This window comes from Notolepis coatsorum, assembly GCF_963971535.1.
Source record: "Notolepis coatsorum genome assembly, chromosome: 1".
NCBI classification, from domain to species: domain Eukaryota; kingdom Metazoa; phylum Chordata; class Actinopteri; order Aulopiformes; family Paralepididae; genus Notolepis; species Notolepis coatsorum.
Genome location: NC_140165.1, coordinates 72911218 through 72930165, shown reverse-complemented (window position 1 = coordinate 72930165; position 18948 = coordinate 72911218). Strand labels below are relative to the sequence as shown.

Genomic DNA, 18948 nt, shown 5'->3' with positions numbered 1-18948 from the left:
TTGTATCGCGCCACCTTGTGGTCATTCATGTTGCCTGCCTCTAGGCCGTCGTTGTATGCTTTGGTGCGCTCTCTCAGAGCTTCACGGACGGATTTGTCTACCCAGGGTTTTTGATTTGGGTAAACTTTCATTTTGGTAGTGGGGATTGTTAACTTCATTACCTGTAGTTTATACACAACTGAGGGTCTACAGATCTAAAGGACAACAACCAATCAGAGCACTTGTCTGCCATAAAAACATAATACATCTGTAAAATAACAAGGGAACAAAGGTGAATTGTGCCACATTTATTTTAAACGTGTTTTACGTTTACTCTGGTGTTTAAATTTCTGTGAATATAGTTTGTATTATGTACTGTTTACATTTTGTACAATCGTCGTTTCTGTAAATGAGGGAAACCTCAGAGGCGTACGATTTTAAATAAAGGTTGAAATGAAAAAATTTGGTTACAGAAAAAGACCTAACCTCTCTTTCTCAGTCATCAGATAGAACATGCTCACAACATTGAACAGCAGCAATGTAGATGTCACAGACTGGGATGCAGCTCGTAGGTCAACAGCTTCTCTTAAAGCAGCCATTAGTCCATCAGTCAGTGGGCTCTCTGTGTTTGGGACAATGACACTAGAGTGGCCATCAGGAGCAAATCCACTGTTCTCCCACTCAATCTGAGGAATATCCACACCCTAAAAACAACAGAAATAGAAAGCCTTATTTGTGGTATTAATTATCTTGATAGACAGCAGCAGTAAGGTGGGCACTTATGGCTTTTGAAATCTGTATGCTCCTACTCATTTATCTTTCTGTTTTCACATACTGTAACTCATTTTCTAGGACTATAAGCCCTAAACCACTGCCCATGTTGTTTAGCAAATGTTCATGGCTCTTATTCTGACCTACACTTTTGTAATTCACTCAGCATATGAATTGTTCCCACATGTAAGAGAAATTAAATTTTCTCATCAGGAAACCTTTCTTATGCATTTGACACATCCCAACTTTTGCCATACAGTATAACTATGCTATAGTTCAAATATTTTCACCTATTTACCTTGCTGTCAGATAGCCCTTTCTGGTGGGGAACAGGCTTTATAGCCACCTACAGTATGCTCTCTTAAAAGGGTGCTCTGGGATGAAAATACAGGGGAAGTTCAATGGAGTCTGGTAGGTGTTTGCAAGAGCATGGATAGCGGTTTCAGTTTTTGAGTGGCTGAGGGATCAATACTATTGAAAGCATTGAAGTTGTAAAAATTGGACAAAGTTACCTCCATGTTATCAGAAACTGGAATTGGGTGATGGATTCGTCCCAGCTCCCACAGCTGATTTAGGGTCATATGGCCTTCTGTTCTTATAGGATGATTTGCCCAGCCACTGCGCAATGTGTCCAGGTCATCGTGAAGCCGTGGCAGGAACACATAATGGCAACAGAAGAGGTGTGTAGCATTGCCAATGTTGAGGAACCCCTCTTCTTCAAGGTAGTGTAGAGCATCATAGTAGATGACTGTAACAGCTGTCCACATGTCTCGCCATAGCCTCTCTATCCTGGAAAATTGCGAGTTTACCAGAACATTTTAAAGTTAAAGGACAGGGAATGGCAATATTTGCATTTGTGGCAGATTTGACATGGAATTATTATGTATGTATAATAAACAACTGATCATGTAAGATCTCAGCAGTTTCTTTTGTTGAGAAAAGGTTTCCAGCAACAACAAATGCACAGATGGATTTTATTTTAAATGCAATCCAATGATCTGATGTTCATTGTGTGTATTTCTTTATCTACCCTTTCATGAGTCATTATTGTCAGTCCAAAACAAGAGATTATGTTTTTGTAACATGTTTCTAAAACATTATCTCGTGTTATTTACATACTAAGACAATAGGTGTGACATACAAATGTAATTCGACACACACTGCCCAGCAAAAACTGTACATTTTTTTTTTGCAGCAAGGAAGAGATTGTTTAATTTGCATGATGAAGAGGTCACAGTTAAGTACCCTTTGACTGACATCAACTCCCACCGTAGAGAGGAATTTTACCTCACACTATTGCAAATAACAGTACTGCTTCTAGTAGGTATATGTGTAGCAAACAGTACAGTTCTGGCATGGCAGCAGTGAGATGGTGTCTTTCAACTAGCTTATATACAATATAATATATACAATAATACAATAAATTCACCAAACACTACACAATACCAATGCTGTAGACTGATGAAAATATAATTTATTTATCTGGCCTTCTTCCAAGAATCTGTCAAGAAGTTTGGTTTCCCTCTTAGGTAAATATTTCCTGAGGCAGTGGGGGGCCGTTGAAACCAACACTTAATGTGGTCTTTGTTGTAATTGTTGGTATATTTTAGGGTACGAGCTGATCAGGGGGTGGAAAATGTGGACGTTCCACGTCTCATGTTTACAGTCCGTGGCACTGGAAGGGGCAGCTTTATATCTGGCAAGAGTGTTCACAACCAACGGTAAGCCCAAAAGATCAGAGATTGCTAGTTGAAAGACACCATCTCACTGCTGCCATGCCAGAACTGTACTGTTTGCTACACATATACCTACTAGAAGCAGTACTGTTATTTGCAATAGTGTGAGGTAAAATTCCTCTCTACGGTGGGAGTTGATGTCAGTCAAAGGGTACTTAACTGTGACCTCTTCATCATGCAAATTAAACAATCTCTTCCTTGCTGCAAAGAAAAAATGTACAGTTTTTGCTGGGCAGTGTGTGTCGAATTACATTTGTATGTCACACCTATTGTCTTAGTATGTAAATAACACGAGATAATGTTTTAGAAACATGTTACAAAAACATAATCTCTTGTTTTGGACTGACAATAATGACTCATGAAAGGGTAGATAAAGAAATACACACAATGAACATCAGATCATTGGATTGCATTTAAAATAAAATCCATCTGTGCATTTGTTGTTGCTGGAAACCTTTTCTCAACAAAAGAAACTGCTGAGATCTTACATGATCAGTTGTTTATTATACATACATAATAATTCCATGTCAAATCTGCCACAAATGCAAATATTGCCATTCCCTGTCCTTTAACTTTAAAATGTTCTGGTAAACTCGCAATTTTCCAGGATAGAGAGGCTATGGCGAGACATGTGGACAGCTGTTACAGTCATCTACTATGATGCTCTACACTACCTTGAAGAAGAGGGGTTCCTCAACATTGGCAATGCTACACACCTCTTCTGTTGCCATTATGTGTTCCTGCCACGGCTTCACGATGACCTGGACACATTGCGCAGTGGCTGGGCAAATCATCCTATAAGAACAGAAGGCCATATGACCCTAAATCAGCTGTGGGAGCTGGGACGAATCCATCACCCAATTCCAGTTTCTGATAACATGGAGGTAACTTTGTCCAATTTTTACAACTTCAATGCTTTCAATAGTATTGATCCCTCAGCCACTCAAAAACTGAAACCGCTATCCATGCTCTTGCAAACACCTACCAGACTCCATTGAACTTCCCCTGTATTTTCATCCCAGAGCACCCTTTTAAGAGAGCATACTGTAGGTGGCTATAAAGCCTGTTCCCCACCAGAAAGGGCTATCTGACAGCAAGGTAAATAGGTGAAAATATTTGAACTATAGCATAGTTATACTGTATGGCAAAAGTTGGGATGTGTCAAATGCATAAGAAAGGTTTCCTGATGAGAAAATTTAATTTCTCTTACATGTGGGAACAATTCATATGCTGAGTGAATTACAAAAGTGTAGGTCAGAATAAGAGCCATGAACATTTGCTAAACAACATGGGCAGTGGTTTAGGGCTTATAGTCCTAGAAAATGAGTTACAGTATGTGAAAACAGAAAGATAAATGAGTAGGAGCATACAGATTTCAAAAGCCATAAGTGCCCACCTTACTGCTGCTGTCTATCAAGATAATTAATACCACAAATAAGGCTTTCTATTTCTGTTGTTTTTAGGGTGTGGATATTCCTCAGATTGAGTGGGAGAACAGTGGATTTGCTCCTGATGGCCACTCTAGTGTCATTGTCCCAAACACAGAGAGCCCACTGACTGATGGACTAATGGCTGCTTTAAGAGAAGCTGTTGACCTACGAGCTGCATCCCAGTCTGTGACATCTACATTGCTGCTGTTCAATGTTGTGAGCATGTTCTATCTGATGACTGAGAAAGAGAGGTTAGGTCTTTTTCTGTAACCACATTTTTTCATTTCAACCTTTATTTAAAATCGTACGCCTCTGAGGTTTCCCTCATTTACAGAAACGACGATTGTACAAAATGTAAACAGTACATAATACAAACTATATTCACAGAAATTTAAACACCAGAGTAAACGTAAAACACGTTTAAAATAAATGTGGCACAATTCACCTTTGTTCCCTTGTTATTTTACAGATGTATTATGTTTTTATGGCAGACAAGTGCTCTGATTGGTTGTTGTCCTTTAGATCTGTAGACCCTCAGTTGTGTATAAACTACAGGTTATGAAGTTATCAGTATTCGCCATGAGCAGCAGGTAGTGATCCGTTATCGGCTGAAAAAACGTCCATACTGTGCATCCCTAATACATATACTGGGCTGTTCAATATACAACAGGCTGGCTGATTCTGAACGGAAGAAAGGAATAACTTGAGTGTTTTTCTGCTGTGAAAATACATAATAAACACTGGAGTCAATGAACACCTCTGCTGGAACGCACCCTTGGAACGCCCCCGAGTCACGTCTTGAAATCAACTTTAGTAATAGCTGGGAGTTACCATGGATAGGAGTCTGAGGCAGGGTGTTGAAAGACGACGATAAACATTTATTAAACATCAACAGTAACAAACAATTTATTAAACAGTAACAAACAATATGGTTGAAAGACAACGATAAACATCAAGGTCAACACTCTTTCCATGTTCCACTCAGGGGATGTTGGGGTGAAGTCATGCCTGCAAAAAGAAAATAAATTGTAAACTGTGATATGAAGAAACAAACAAATAGATTTCTGTCTACTACAAGGTCATTGGATCAAAGAGATGTCTAACTTCTAGAAAAACTTCTATGAAGCACAATCTCAGGAGGCTCATACAGAACCAAGTGTTTCACTGTAATGTACATGTACCTTATGTGACAAATAAAACAAAACCTTAATTCATTATATTGTTTAAAATATATAAATCAGTACTACTGAGTAATAATGCTAATCAGATCATATATATGTACAGAGTTGTAGTATTATTATGTACATTGATGCAGCAGGTATAAAGACACTATGGTAGTCATACTGGCCAGCAGCGTAACTAGTAAGAGTAGGTAAGGGATATGTACAGATATAGATATAGTAGTATCTACAGATATGTAAAAGGTTTATATGCAGTTATATGTACAAACACATGTGGATATATACAGTACATTAAGAATAAATATAATTAGGGTATACACAGCATTATTGTACATGCATGCCATCATACACTTGCCATCCTTCTTATTACTGTGTTGTGTCATCCAAAAATACTTTAATTTAGAGCCAGGTAATTCACACCACGACCATGTTACTATCACAAGATAGCGACTTAACAATAACAACAGGTAATGTTTTGTATTCTGGTTGTCACGAGACCGCCGGCCATCTTCGTATAACAGTTAGGGGACAACAAACGGGGTTCTAGATCAAATGTATGCGTTGAGCTGCGTTTTTATTACATATTACATACATATTCATTTCATAACCTACATAACATACATGTTCATCTCATAACCTTATATAAGACTTTTGATTTGGATTCTTGATTTTCGATTTGGATTCTAGCTAACGTTACCTAACTAGTAGTAGTACCTAATGTTAGCCTAGCCTGAATGAATGATTGAAAACTTTATTTAACAGATTGCAGAATGGGTACAATACAGTACGGCTCAATACACACAATTGTTAAGGGGATGCAGACCAGAGAAAGACTTTCGTCTTGTTTACATCAGGGTCCCCCATTTTCAATTCGTAGTGGTGCCTGCCGTTAGCCTACCTGTTAATTATTGTTTATCATTGAGATCAAACTTACTGTATCAACTTCAGGCTTCAGCCACCTTCTCTTCTCTTTGTCGTCGGGAGGAAAGGCTTCCTGGGTTGTTGTGATCACATGACTGACAAAGCCGTGCAGTGATAGGCCAGAAGTCAGTTCGATCACATCCAGCTCGATTGCTTTATCCTGTCTGGGTAACCCGGATGTTGGGTTTTTTACGTCGAAATCCACACCCCGCAATTTTTGACATCGAATTATATACACCGCAATTATGCATCGAATTTTTTAATGAACACTGCATTTTTACATTGAATTTTATTATGCATTCGAATTTTTTAATGAACACTGCATTTTTACATTGAATTTTATTATGCATTCGACTTTTTTTTATTAACACTGCATTTTTGGTAAACTCTGAGCAAAAAAATTCAGATACATGATTTTCATAGTATTTATTTGCAATGCTATAAATTCGGTGTCTGAAACTATAAATGCGGTGTCTGGAACTATAAATGCGGTGTCTGAAAAAATTCAGATACATGTTTTCAAAGTTATTATACATGTTTTCAAAGTAATTATTTTCAATGCTATAAATGCGGTGTCTGATTAAATTCAAATACTTATGGCACTCATTTGCTTCCATAGTGCCCCACATACCCCATGTTCAAGACCCATCTTAAACTGCATCTTAAGGAAAACCACAACTGTGATCATTTTAATCTGATTTAGTTTATGTAACTTGTTTCTTGCTTTTATTATTGATTGTCACAATGCTTTTACCCTAAGCAGGCTAATTATTTTAAAGGTCCCATGCATTATAAATGTCATTTTTCAGTCTCTAGCATTGTATTATAGTAATATGAGTTCGTATCAATGTGTTTTAGGGTCTAAATACCATATTGGCGAATTGCTCTGTTTCAGCCCAACCCCTCTGTGCCTCTAGTAAATCGGGTCATTTTGATTTGAAGTCCCTGAGCACGTCACTGGGCGCTGTGGATAGACACAGTGATGCGATTGGCTCTGTGGTTGGAGCTAATGCCCGCCCCCATTCTACCTAGACTAGACAGCGAGTGGGGCTGCGGGGCCGAGAGGAAGAGAGAGTCGAGAGGGAGCCGAGAGAAAGGAAGAGAGAGGGAGGGAGGGAGAGAGAGGGGGCACTTGGGGGGGGGGGGGGGGGACCTGCCGCACGGAGGTCCGCGCGACACACACCTCCGAACAAGAGAGTGATAGAAAGAAAAAAAGGAAGGTAGGTACCTGCCGGCCGCGCGCCACACGGGAGATTGAAAGAAAGAAAAGAAAAAAGTTGCCTCGTCTCATCAGCGAGAGCCGAGTGGGAGAGAGAGGACAGAAAGGAAGAGAGAAGGAGGGAGGGAGAGAGAGGGGGCACTTGGGGGGGGGGGGGGGACCTGCCGCACGGAGGTCCGCGCGACACACACCTCCGAACGGGAGAGTGATAGAAAGAAAAAAAGGAAGAGAGAGGGAGGGAGGGAGAGAGAGGGGGCACTTGGGGGGGGGGGGGGGGACCTGCCGCACGGAGGTCCGCGCGACACACACCTCCGAACGGGAGAGTGATAGAAAGAAAAAAAGGAAGAGAGAGGGAGGGGCTTCTCTCTCTCTCTCTCTCTCTCTCTCTCTCTCTCTCATGGTATAAATGATTATTTGTGTAAATAAGGTTATACGCCGAAAATACATGTTAGTTTAGGAATAAGGGGCAGGTAACTATATAACTATAAGATTTATTCTTCTTCCTGCTCCTTTTGTCCATGGAATGACTATTTATGATTTTTTAATGAAGAAACTATGATTGTATTATTCCATGTGGCAAATAAAAACTCTGAACTGAACTGAACTCTCTCTCTCTTCCCCCCCCTCCCTCCCTCCCTCTACCAGTGCAGACTGTGGTCTGACTGTCACTCAAAGTGCTTATGGGCGGAGCCAGGCCATAACAGCCTGATTTCTCGAGGCTGAAAAATGATGGTTTCGAGTACTTGATTAGAAATATAAAACAATGAATCTTTTTGAAAAAAAAATTACAAATGTCTTCAATAGACTAACAGGAATTGTGTAAAGTTGCCCAAATAGTGCTAGGAATAGCAGTGCATAGCCCCTTTAACCATTTTTGCTGTCTCCTGCTCGGGGACTACGGGTGGAAATGAGCATTTCTGCTACAATCCGGCATGTTTACATTTAGTATTTTTTGTGCTGTCCCTATCAAATAAACTAAACGACTATAATTATCTCTCTCTCTCTCTTCTCCTTACCTAGTGGGCGATCACGGCTATGATAATTCCCTACCCAGCATGCACCCCTTCATGGCCGCCACTGGCCCCGGGTTCCGCTCGGGTTACTCTCTCCCGAGTTTACAGAGCGTGGACATCTACCCGCTCATGTGCCGCCTGCTCGCCGTGCCTCCGAGGCCCAACAACGGCTCTCTGGACCGGGCTCGCTGCCTGCTGCTCCAGGAGGGCTGTGTGGAGGCCTCCCTGGTGGTGGGCCTGGTGGTGGGGGTCCTGCTGCTGCTCACTGCCCTCACAGGTGGGTCTGCACAACTATAGGATTGATTTATATATATATATTTTTTTTCTCCACTTTTTCTCCTTATTTTTCTATTTTCTCCCGTCCCAATTTCGTGTTTCCAATTCTCCCCTCCCCTATCTTGAACATTGCTCGCATTATGCCCCCCACTGGTCGCTTGTAGGGAGGATAGAAGCCTTGCATCACGTGTCCCCTCCGATACACGAGGAGGCAGCCAGTCACTTCTTTTCACCTGCCAGCGCGGACTCTCAGTGGCGAGGAGTAACGTGTGGGAGGCTCACACTACCTCCGCTACTTCCTGTCTCTGCTGTGCAGGCGCCCTGACTGACCTGTAGGAGTCACTGTCCACAACGTCCAGACTACCACCCATCGACTTCCCACCCGCTAACTCTGCCAAAGACAGCCCGCGGGATGATTCTGACCGGCCCGCCAAAGATTACATGATAATAAAAAAAATAAAAAAAATTTATATATATTTTTTTTTTACTTTTTTCTTTTCATGTCAACGTTAACACGCACAATTGAGCCAAAAGTCACTCAATTAATGACAGATTTCATTGATAAATTGAGGGAAAACTTTGCAAGTCGATTTGATGAATTTGACATGTCCAGAGAATTGATGCATTTTGTGAGCAACCCATTTGCCAATGTAGCTGCTATTTCCACAAAAGGACAAGAGTTCCTTGCATCACTTCACATTGATGAAGGTCTCCTGCAACTTGAAATAATTGACATGCAAGCATCATCTGCTCTGAAGCAGGCACTTGAGAATGAATCCACCACAACATTTTGGATAAAGTGTATTCATGTCAAGACATTCCCCAAAATAAAAACGCTGGCAATATCTGTGCTAACAATGTTTGGCTCAACATACACCTGTGAATCCAGTTTCTCTCACATGAATGCCATTAAAACAAGCAACGTGCCTCCTTGACAAATGAGCATTTGCATCACTGTTTGCGGGTAGCCCTCACTTCCTATGAACCCTCTTTCTCTGCCATTGCCCAGTCAAAGAAGTGCAATCGCTCTCATTAGATGTGTGTATGTAGGCTAGGCCTGTCTGCCCCCCACCCCCCTGATGTTTGAGAGTTAAGAGTGGACAATAAGTGCTAATAAGATGCTGTGATTTGCTGTTGTTGCACAGACATGAAGCACTTTTTCATAAGCTCAGCTGCACTATAAATGTGTTTTTTTGTTCAAGTGTTGATGTTAGAATGTTCAGATGCACATCATGCACTTGTTTGTTTTTTATTTTATTTTTATATTGAAATGTTGAAGAGGAGATGTTGCAGTTGTTGCACAGTCATAAATGAAGCACTTTCTGCAGGAGATGTTGCAGATGTGGCACATAAATGAAGCACTTTTTTTGAAAAGTATACTACTTTTGCAATGTAGTTAAATAAAAGTTGTGAAAATGTGGTTGCGTGTTGTGTCAAGTGTACATATATTCATAGCACGGGGAGGCGCCGTGGCAGTCCGGCCCCTGGCCCCTTGGGTTTCTGACAATGTGGCCCCCTGAACAATTTAGTTGAATAGCCCTGGTATAGATTATAGACCAAGATGGCCACAAATAATTAAACAAAATAAAACATAACAAGCTGTAAACAATGTACTTCAAAGAAACAAGAGGAATTCATATACAGTTATAGAGGATATAGTGTGTTTTGTCTTAAGTGCCATGCCTTCTCCAAAAATCCTGCAAAACTCTCCACAAAAACACAAATCCGGATTTATAAATTAAACGTTCTCAAATAAAACCTCAAGTCGTTGTACAAGGGGCAGTGAACAACGAAATGAAATGCATTGTATAAATACTTACTGAAACCTATTTTTAAAGTAGCAGTAATTATTTTCTGACAGTAGTTTTCAAATGTTCATCCACCAGAAGCTGTCATTGTGTCCTCCTTGGTCAACCCCTGGCCTTGGCTGTTCCATAATTTATTTTCTTTGTTGCCAAAATCCGGCCCATGCTTTGCCTATTTTATAAACCTATGCGTTTAAAAGGTATTTTTTTTTTCAGCAAATCTCTTAACCTCTTAACATTCCGACGACGGCGGGATTAGACGTCAGGCTATGGCCCTATTGTGTTGCCCAGCTAACACCGCTCAGCTGGGACCTGCAAGAGGCATCTGTACGCTAAATAATTCAGATGCAAGTAAAGAAAATGTGTATTTCAGTGTTCAAACCTCTGTAACTGTATTACAGTAGCACAGGGGATTGATTGAGAGGGAAGGTCAGGTTAGGCTAAGCATCAAACATAACGTTAATGCAGCGTGCACAGTAACCAGTAGGAATGAACCTGAGAAGCATTTGCACACTCCCATATCGGTCATTAAAAGGTCAGTAATTAGGGTATTAAAACTATGCAAAGTAATAAAAGCCTGGAGTTTAAGAGATTTTTGAAGTTCATTCCAGGTAAACGGAGCAGAGTACACAAAAGCCCTCTTCCCAAACTCAGTGTGTGAGAACTTGTAGGACTGAGGTGGATAGAACGTCCTGAGAACGCAAGCTGTAAGAGTTTGACGCAACGGTAAGGTGTGTACAGAGATATAGAGGTAACGGTCCAAGTGATGCTTTATAGAGGGAGATGTACTAACGGTAAGGTGTGTACAGAGATATAGAGGTAACGGTCCAAGTGATGCTTTATAGAGGGAGATGTATGTTTTGTTCATCCATGATAAAACTTTTCTGAATCAAGAAATCTTTTCTCAATCAAATCTGTCTCTCAGCTCTCTCCTGGGGGCCCTCAGATTAATGACTGTTCTCTCTCTCTCTCTTCAGGTTCCTGGGGCCCCTCAGATTAATGACTGTTCTCTCTCTCTCTCTCTCTTCAGGTTCCTGGGGGCCTCAGATTAATGACTGTTCTCTCTCTCTCAGCTCTCTTCAGGTTCCTGGGGGCCCCTCCAGCCTCCGCCACCCGGCCCTTCCAGAGGCTGCAGCTGGAGGACGATGACGAGGTTCTACTGGGCGACTAGTGGACGACTACACAAGGGCTGACCCCCATTAGGGTTATATATAAACACACTAGGGCTGACCCCCATTAGGGTTATATATAAACACACCAGGGCTGACCCCCATTAGGGTTATATATAAACACACCAGGGCTGACCCCCATTAGGGTTATATATAAACACACCAGGGCTGACCCCCATTAGGGTTATATATAAACACACCAGGGCTGACCCCGATTAGGCTTATATATAAATACACCAGGGCTGACCCCCATTAGGGTTATATATAAACACACCAGGGCTGACCCCCATTAGGGTTATATATAAACACACCAGGGCTGACCCCCATTAGGGTTATATATAAACACACCAGGGCTGACCCCCATTAGGGTTATATATAAACACACCAGGGCTGACCCCCATTAGGGTTATATATAAACACACCAGGGCTGACCCCCATTAGGGTTATATATAAACACACCCGGGCTGACCCCCATTAGTCGACTAATCGATCGAAAGGAGCCGTAGTCGACTGCCAACCTCTTAGTCGAATGCAAAAAAAAAGATTATATTATAATTTATTTGTATTAGTCGACTAATAGTCGGACTATCGGCAAATTTCGTCGACTATACAAATCCTTAGTCGGGGACAGCCCTACACTACTACACACAACACGACTACACACAACACTACTAGACAGTGGGGGCGACAGTGGCTCGGGAGGTAGAGCAGTCGTCTGGCAATCGGGAGGTTCCCGGTTCGATTCCCGGGCAGCGTGTCGATGTGTCCTTGAGCAAGACACTTAACCCCTAACTGCTCCCGATGAGCAGGTTGGCACCTTGCATGGTCGCCTCCGCCGTCGGTGTGTGAATGTGTGAAGTGAGTAACAAATTGTAAAGCGCTTTGGATAAAAGAGTTATATAAATGCAGCCATTTGCCATTTACCATCTGCTGGAGTAACCATCCACGACCAGCAGAGGGCGCTCCTCTCCCCACTCCTGCACTTAGAGCTCTCCGGCCAATGGGATGGTAGTAGTCTGCTGTAGGGCGATGATGTCACAGAGAAGGCTTGTAAAGACGCTATATGAGTGACGACGACACTGAATGTTTTAATGGGTTTAATGGGCTTGTGCTTAATAGGTCCTTCATATATTGCACTTTAACCAAGCTACTGAATACTGTCTCTGTGTGTGTGTGTGTGTGTGTGTGTGTGTGCGCGAGCGACAGTTAGCAGGGTTCGCACAAGGTCCTTGAAGTTTTTCACAAAAAAAAGTCAAGGCCTGGAATTCCTTAAACAGCCAATTCTTTTTATACAAGGTGTTTAAAAAGTCCTTGAAATTCAAATCACCATTCACATTGAAAGTTTTGTTATAATTTGATAAGCTCTGACGGATGTTCAAAATGTGGAAAAGTGTATCCCTCAACAATGCGGGCGTTTCACTCGCATTTGTGACTAAAAGTAGATGGGTGCAAACCGGAAAACATTTTTACGAGCAGAGTAAACATTACAAGTACCATAATCTGCCCCCCCCCCCCCCCCCTGCATTTAGGTCAGTGGCTACAAATCAAATTTACTTGTAAGGCCCGACAACACACGTTAATGTCCCCATGGGCCGGACACGTCTTCTTTAAACAAGTCAAGAAGAAACATCACAATAAATCGAGAACAAAACAAAAACACCATAAAGTCCAACAAATGTAAAATAAATCACTCCCAGACATACCCCACGCGAAGGTAAGGAACAACTCACTAAAACCTAGCAATAGGAAAAAATGCACCACAGGCAATGTGGAGGAGAGAAACCTTAGAAGGGCCGTTCAAGGGGGGATCTCCCTTCTTAGATGTCGGTGATAGTAGTGTTGCAGTAAAAACAGGCGAACAGTTGGTAAGCATGCACTCATAAGTGTAATGAAACACATAAGTGCATGCAATAGCAGCTGAACATACATTGAGCAAAACAGCGGTCGGTGGCTGACTGCAGCTAACGCATGAACGTTTGGCTGAGCTGGAGTACAGTAAACCCCAACACCTGCAGCAAGGAAGCACCTCCAATATGACCTCCAATACGACCTCCAATATGACCTCCAATATGACCTCCATTTGCTTCCACCCTCGCTCTCCCTGCGGTGCCGTCTCCAGTGCGATACAGTGTGTACAGCAACGTTATCGCTTTACGAGTGCTTTTCCTCTTGTGCTGCACAAGTACTAACGTAGGGTGGAGAGAAGTCTATGTGAGACACTTGTAACTATGCGAGACACAGTGTCACAATATATATAATACAATATATATATACTGCTGACATTCGTCTTTTATGTAGAGATACCAGCAAGTGATCATCCTAGATGCCAGTTCACAGAGCACCCTACCACAGTCACAGAGCACCCTACCACAGTTCACAGAGCACCCTACCACAGTTCACAGAGCACCCTACCACAGTTCACAGAGCACCCTACCACAGTTCACAGAGCACCCTACCACAGTTCACAGAGCACCCTACCACAGTTCACAGAGCACCCTACCACAGTTCACAGAGCACCCTACCACAGTTCATCCCCAGACACCCCTATTAAAGTCAACTTTCACTTTAGCTATGAGGGGAAGATGAGCATAGAAAGAGGATGAAGGTTACTGAGCAGTGATTTAAGGTGAACGGCTAACATTCCTTGACAACAGTTGTCTCCTTCCTTAGGTAATAGATAAGCTAAATGTATTAACATCCACAGCAATATTAATGGTTTTAATAAGCCTCCTTTGATATATTATTGTCATTAGGAAACAGATTACAAAAACGAAAAGCTAAATTACAGCTTTTATGGCATTTTCCAGTGTTTTGCATTGTTTTCTAGCAATGTGGGGTTGTACCAACACTGACTAGATGTGAAATCTCTACCCAGTCCCATTGCTCCAGTTCAGCTGAGACAAGAACCTCCCCCACTAAACCAAGCCATTCTGAATGTACGTGGATCTGTGACGTAAGAATTCTGATCTGCCACCGCCTGCGCACAATCAACTGTGATTGGAGGAGTTAGCGTAACGTTGAAAGTATGAGCAAAACCAAGCGAGTGGAAATAATGCGGAAGTGGTTTCCCTGTCAGCACTTCCTCAAAAGTGTTCGACAGTGTTCCTAATCGTTTCCTAATGATATCGTGCTCCACAAGCAATGAACCAGGGCAGTGGCACTTTTTGGACTGCACGCTGTTGTTCAGGACTCGCACCAGAGTAGAGGAGTCTCCCTCTACTCTCTCTCCCAGAATGCAGTGTGCTCCGAGACTCGCACCGCGCGTGTATGAGCCTCTCTCTACTCTCTCTACTAGTTCAAGTTTCTTTATTAGTTGTCATACAGAAGTACAGACAGAAGTACTACTTACCTACTGTATTTGTCTCCTTTGTTCATGTTACCTAAATGTCATGTCATGTCATCAAGTAAATTGTATAGAAACAACTCACCAAAACTGATTTGACAAAAAAAACAGTTGACTGTCACTCAAAGCGCATTGCTATTATGGGCGGAGCCCAGTCTAAAACAGCTTGGATTTTGTAAGGGGAGAAACTGGGGCACCAAAATACTTGATTAAAAATACAAAACAATGAATTGTATTGAAAAAAACCTTACAGATGTGTTCCATAGACTCACAGGAATTGTGTAAAATTGCCCAAATAGTGAAAAATGGGGGACCTTTAAGAGGTCACAATTTATTGACTAGCCTAAACCTGCCAAGAATGAAAGGTAGAATTGTTTTGGTTCTTTTATATTTAATATTCTCCCCCACCAAAAATATTAGAATTGCATTGCAGATTCGATAACAGTAGAAAGCTAGGCTACTTTGGCGGGACAACCATGAGTAACTGCTCTATAGACGGAGAGAGAGACTACCATGAGTAACTGCTCTATAGACGGAGAGGGGGCGAGAGACTACCATGAGTAACTGCTCTATAGACGGAGAGAGAGACTACCATGAGTAACTGCTCTATAGACGGAGAGAGAGACTACCGTGAGTAACTGCTCTATAGACTGAGAGAGAGACTACCGTGAGTAACTGCTCTATAGACGGAGAGAGAGACTACCGTGAGTAACTGCTCTATAGACGGAGAGAGAGACTACCGTGAGTAACTGCTCTATAGACGGAGAGAGAGACTACCATGAGTAACTGCTCTATAGACGGAGAGAGAGACTACCGTGAGTAACTGCTCTATAGACGGAGAGGGGGCAAGAGTGCTCTCAAGAAGCCTGTTCTGTTCTGCTTCCATGTCTCTGATCTGAAGGCTTCCGTCTCCCTCGTGTGGGAGGATCACTTGAATTTGTGATGAGAAATAAGTTCACTTTGTTTCCAGGAACTACTTTTAAGGAAAATACTTAATAGATGCACTGATATGATTCTGGAGTGTTTGACATGAGAACCACGTGGCCTCCACCACACATGATGAGGGATAAGCGTGTGATTTAGTGCGTGATGTGCCAGTCCTCAGTGCCAGCCCAGTCCTCAGTGCCAGCCCGACCGCACGCTTATTCCACGCAGTTGAACGTGGTTGAGTCTACGTGGTCCTCGTTTCAAATGATTGAAAATCTTGGTGAATCTTTGAAGAATTTTCTGGTAAATAAAAAAGCAGATTGTGTGTAGATTATTACAATAACACTGTTAAAATGACGCACAACTTTTATGAATTGTTAGTTTAACTGCATATTCTGTGTGTATTTGATTTGACAAAGGTTACAAAAAGTTATCGGATTACATATTCACAGCTCACCTACTCTGCAGTAATCAGAGTTAAGATACCATCGGTGACACCAATGGCTCTCATTCTCCAACGGATTTACGACAAAAAATGTGCTCTTAGGGCCATTTGAGACATATTAGGGCCGGTTGTGGGATTCCCCAAACGTCCCCAAGCTTGGATTCGGCCGTGACTGGGAGCAGGATTGAGGAGCGCTGAGGAGCACACTTAACTTGACAGACTGTGTGCTCCGTGTTCTTAAGGGCGTTATTTGGGAGGAATCAGTGATTCCCTCATGTCAACCCTACAGGCCTCCTTGGAATTAATTAATTAATCATAATTAAAATAAATATGACAATATTTGTACGATAAGAAATTACGCATTTGGTGTCGGAAAAATAAATAATATGGATTCATCTGATCACAGGGCAGCTGTATTAACCATATCTGAACCAGCTATTTTGGACAAATGTATAATTACTTAATTACTCAGATATTCAAACACAATTATGCAATTATTGTGAAATGATTGAAAATAATAATTATTTAATGCCTTCTGTGGCAATTGTATTTCTTATTTGTTAGATATCTGTTTTATTGATTAATTATACATTTGAAAGAATGCAGGTTATAGCCAACATGCAATATATCCCATTGATTGGTACAATGCGACAGACATTTGTTTTATATAGCTATAACCTGCATTCTTTCAAATATATCATTAATCAATTAAACAGATATTGGAATACACTATGTAGCCTATGTGTCTAATGAATGAACAGTAGGCTTATATTATTCTAATTACTTGTTTAATTAGGATTTAGTAGATACTAAACTATATACTATAGATACTACTGCTCTGCCCTATAGGTACAGTAAATACAGTACACATATTAAGGCCACCAGAGTCGGGCAGCGGACTGGTGGACTGTACTACTATAGGCAGCGCAGTATCTGCGATCTCCTAATAAAACAAGTCATTAGAATAATATAAGCCTACTGAGTTCATTCATTACGCACATAGACTATACAGTACTGCGAGCGTGTGTGTGTGTCTGTCTGTGTGTGTGTCTGTCTGTGTGTGGTGTGTGTGCGTGTGCGCACACACTGTGGCAGGTGGCCACAAGCTGTAGTAGCCTGATTATATGATGACAATACATTAATCTAATCTCATTTTGATCGGTCGCAAAGCGCTTCCGCCACCATTTTTACACTGCTGCATCGCATCAGTTGCATTTAATGAGCTGGACAGGTGTGTCTAAACTCTCGACTTTTTGCGATTTCATTTGCAAACGGCACAGAGCCTGGCTTATAAGGAGCTCTCGGAGGCCTGGTTTGTATGCAAATTACCTAGACGGGAACGCGCGTTCATAGTGACATTCCTCATCGCCGGCGTCCCAGCTGTGATCATTTGAGCCACTTAAGACATCTTCCCCTCGTGTTGGGGAATCAGAGTGAACTTGTCGTCGATTCTGTCTCAGTCGGTTCCAAGATGGTTGCCCTAAGAGACGTTTTTGGAAAATGTTGGAGAATGAGACCCATTATGTCTGAGCGGTACAATCTCAGGATACTTGGCTACTACCAGTGTTGCCTTACCAACCCCTTCCAGTCAGTGTGACGCCAGAGGTTCTGCAGTATCAAAGTCCATGGTACTTACCGCAGAGGCATGTGTTGGTATCATGAATATATTTAGTTTCTGAGTGTATATTCCTGTTCAGTTTAGTTTCTGAGTGTATATTCCTGTTCAGTTTAGTTTTTGAGTGTATATTCCTGTTCAGTTTAGTTTCTGAGTGTATATTCCTGTTCAGTGTATATTCCTGTTCAGTTTAGTTTCTGAGTGTATATTCCTGTTCAGTGTATATTCCTGTTCTGTTTAGTTTCTGAGTGTATATTCCTGTTCAGTGTATATTCCTGTTCAGTTTAGATTCTGAGTATATTCCTGTTCAGTGTATATTCTGAGTGTATATTCCTGTTCAGTGTATATATAGTTTATATTCTGAGTGTATATTCCTGTTCAGTGTATATATAGTTTAGATTCTGAGTGTATATTCCTGTTCAGTGTATATATAGTTTAGATTCTGAGTGTATATTCCTGTTCAGTGTATATATAGTTTAGATTCTGAGTGTATATTCCTGTTCAGTGTATATTCTGAGTGTATATTCCTGTTCAGTGTATATTCTGAGTGTATATTCCTGTTCAGTGTATATATAGTTTAGATTCTGAGTGTATATTCCTGTTCAGTGTATATAAAGTTTAGTTTCTGAGTGTATATTCCTGTTCAGTGTATATTCTGAGTGTATATTCCTGTTCAGTGTATATATAGTTTAGTTTCTGAGTGTATATTCCTGTTCAGTGTATATTCTGAGTGTATATTCCTGTTCAGTGTATATATAGTTTAGTTTCTGAGTGTATATTCCTGTTCAGTGTATCTTCTGAGTGTATATTCCTGTTCAGTGTATATATAGTTTAGATTCTGAGTGTATATTCCTGTTCAGTGTATATATAGTTTAGATTCTGAGTGTATATTCCTGTTCAGTGTATATATAGTTTAGTTTCTGAGTGTATATTCCTGTTCAGTGTATATATAGTTTAGATTCTGAGTGTATATTCCTGTTCAGTGTATATATAGTTTAGTTTCTGAGTGTATATTCCTGTTCAGTGTATATTCCTGTTCAGTGTATATATAGTTTAGATTCTGAGTGTATATTCCTGTTCAGTGTATATATAGTTTAGATTCTGAGTGTATATTCCTG

The 18948-nt window shown here is 41.3% G+C and overlaps 1 protein-coding gene across 1 annotated transcript in view; it reads left to right on the top strand.

Moving 5' to 3' along the window:
- The window catches only part of enpp4 (ectonucleotide pyrophosphatase/phosphodiesterase 4), a 108290-nt gene extending 89807 nt beyond the window's left edge, over positions 1-18483 (top strand). The window contains exons 7-8 of the mRNA XM_084323276.1: positions 8258-8527; positions 11405-18483. Coding sequence (XP_084179402.1) covers positions 8258-8527; positions 11405-11502 — 368 coding nt within the window. The 3' untranslated portion in view covers positions 11503-18483. The remainder of the gene's footprint in view (positions 1-8257; positions 8528-11404) is intronic.
- Positions 18484-18948: the final 465 nt, after the last annotated feature.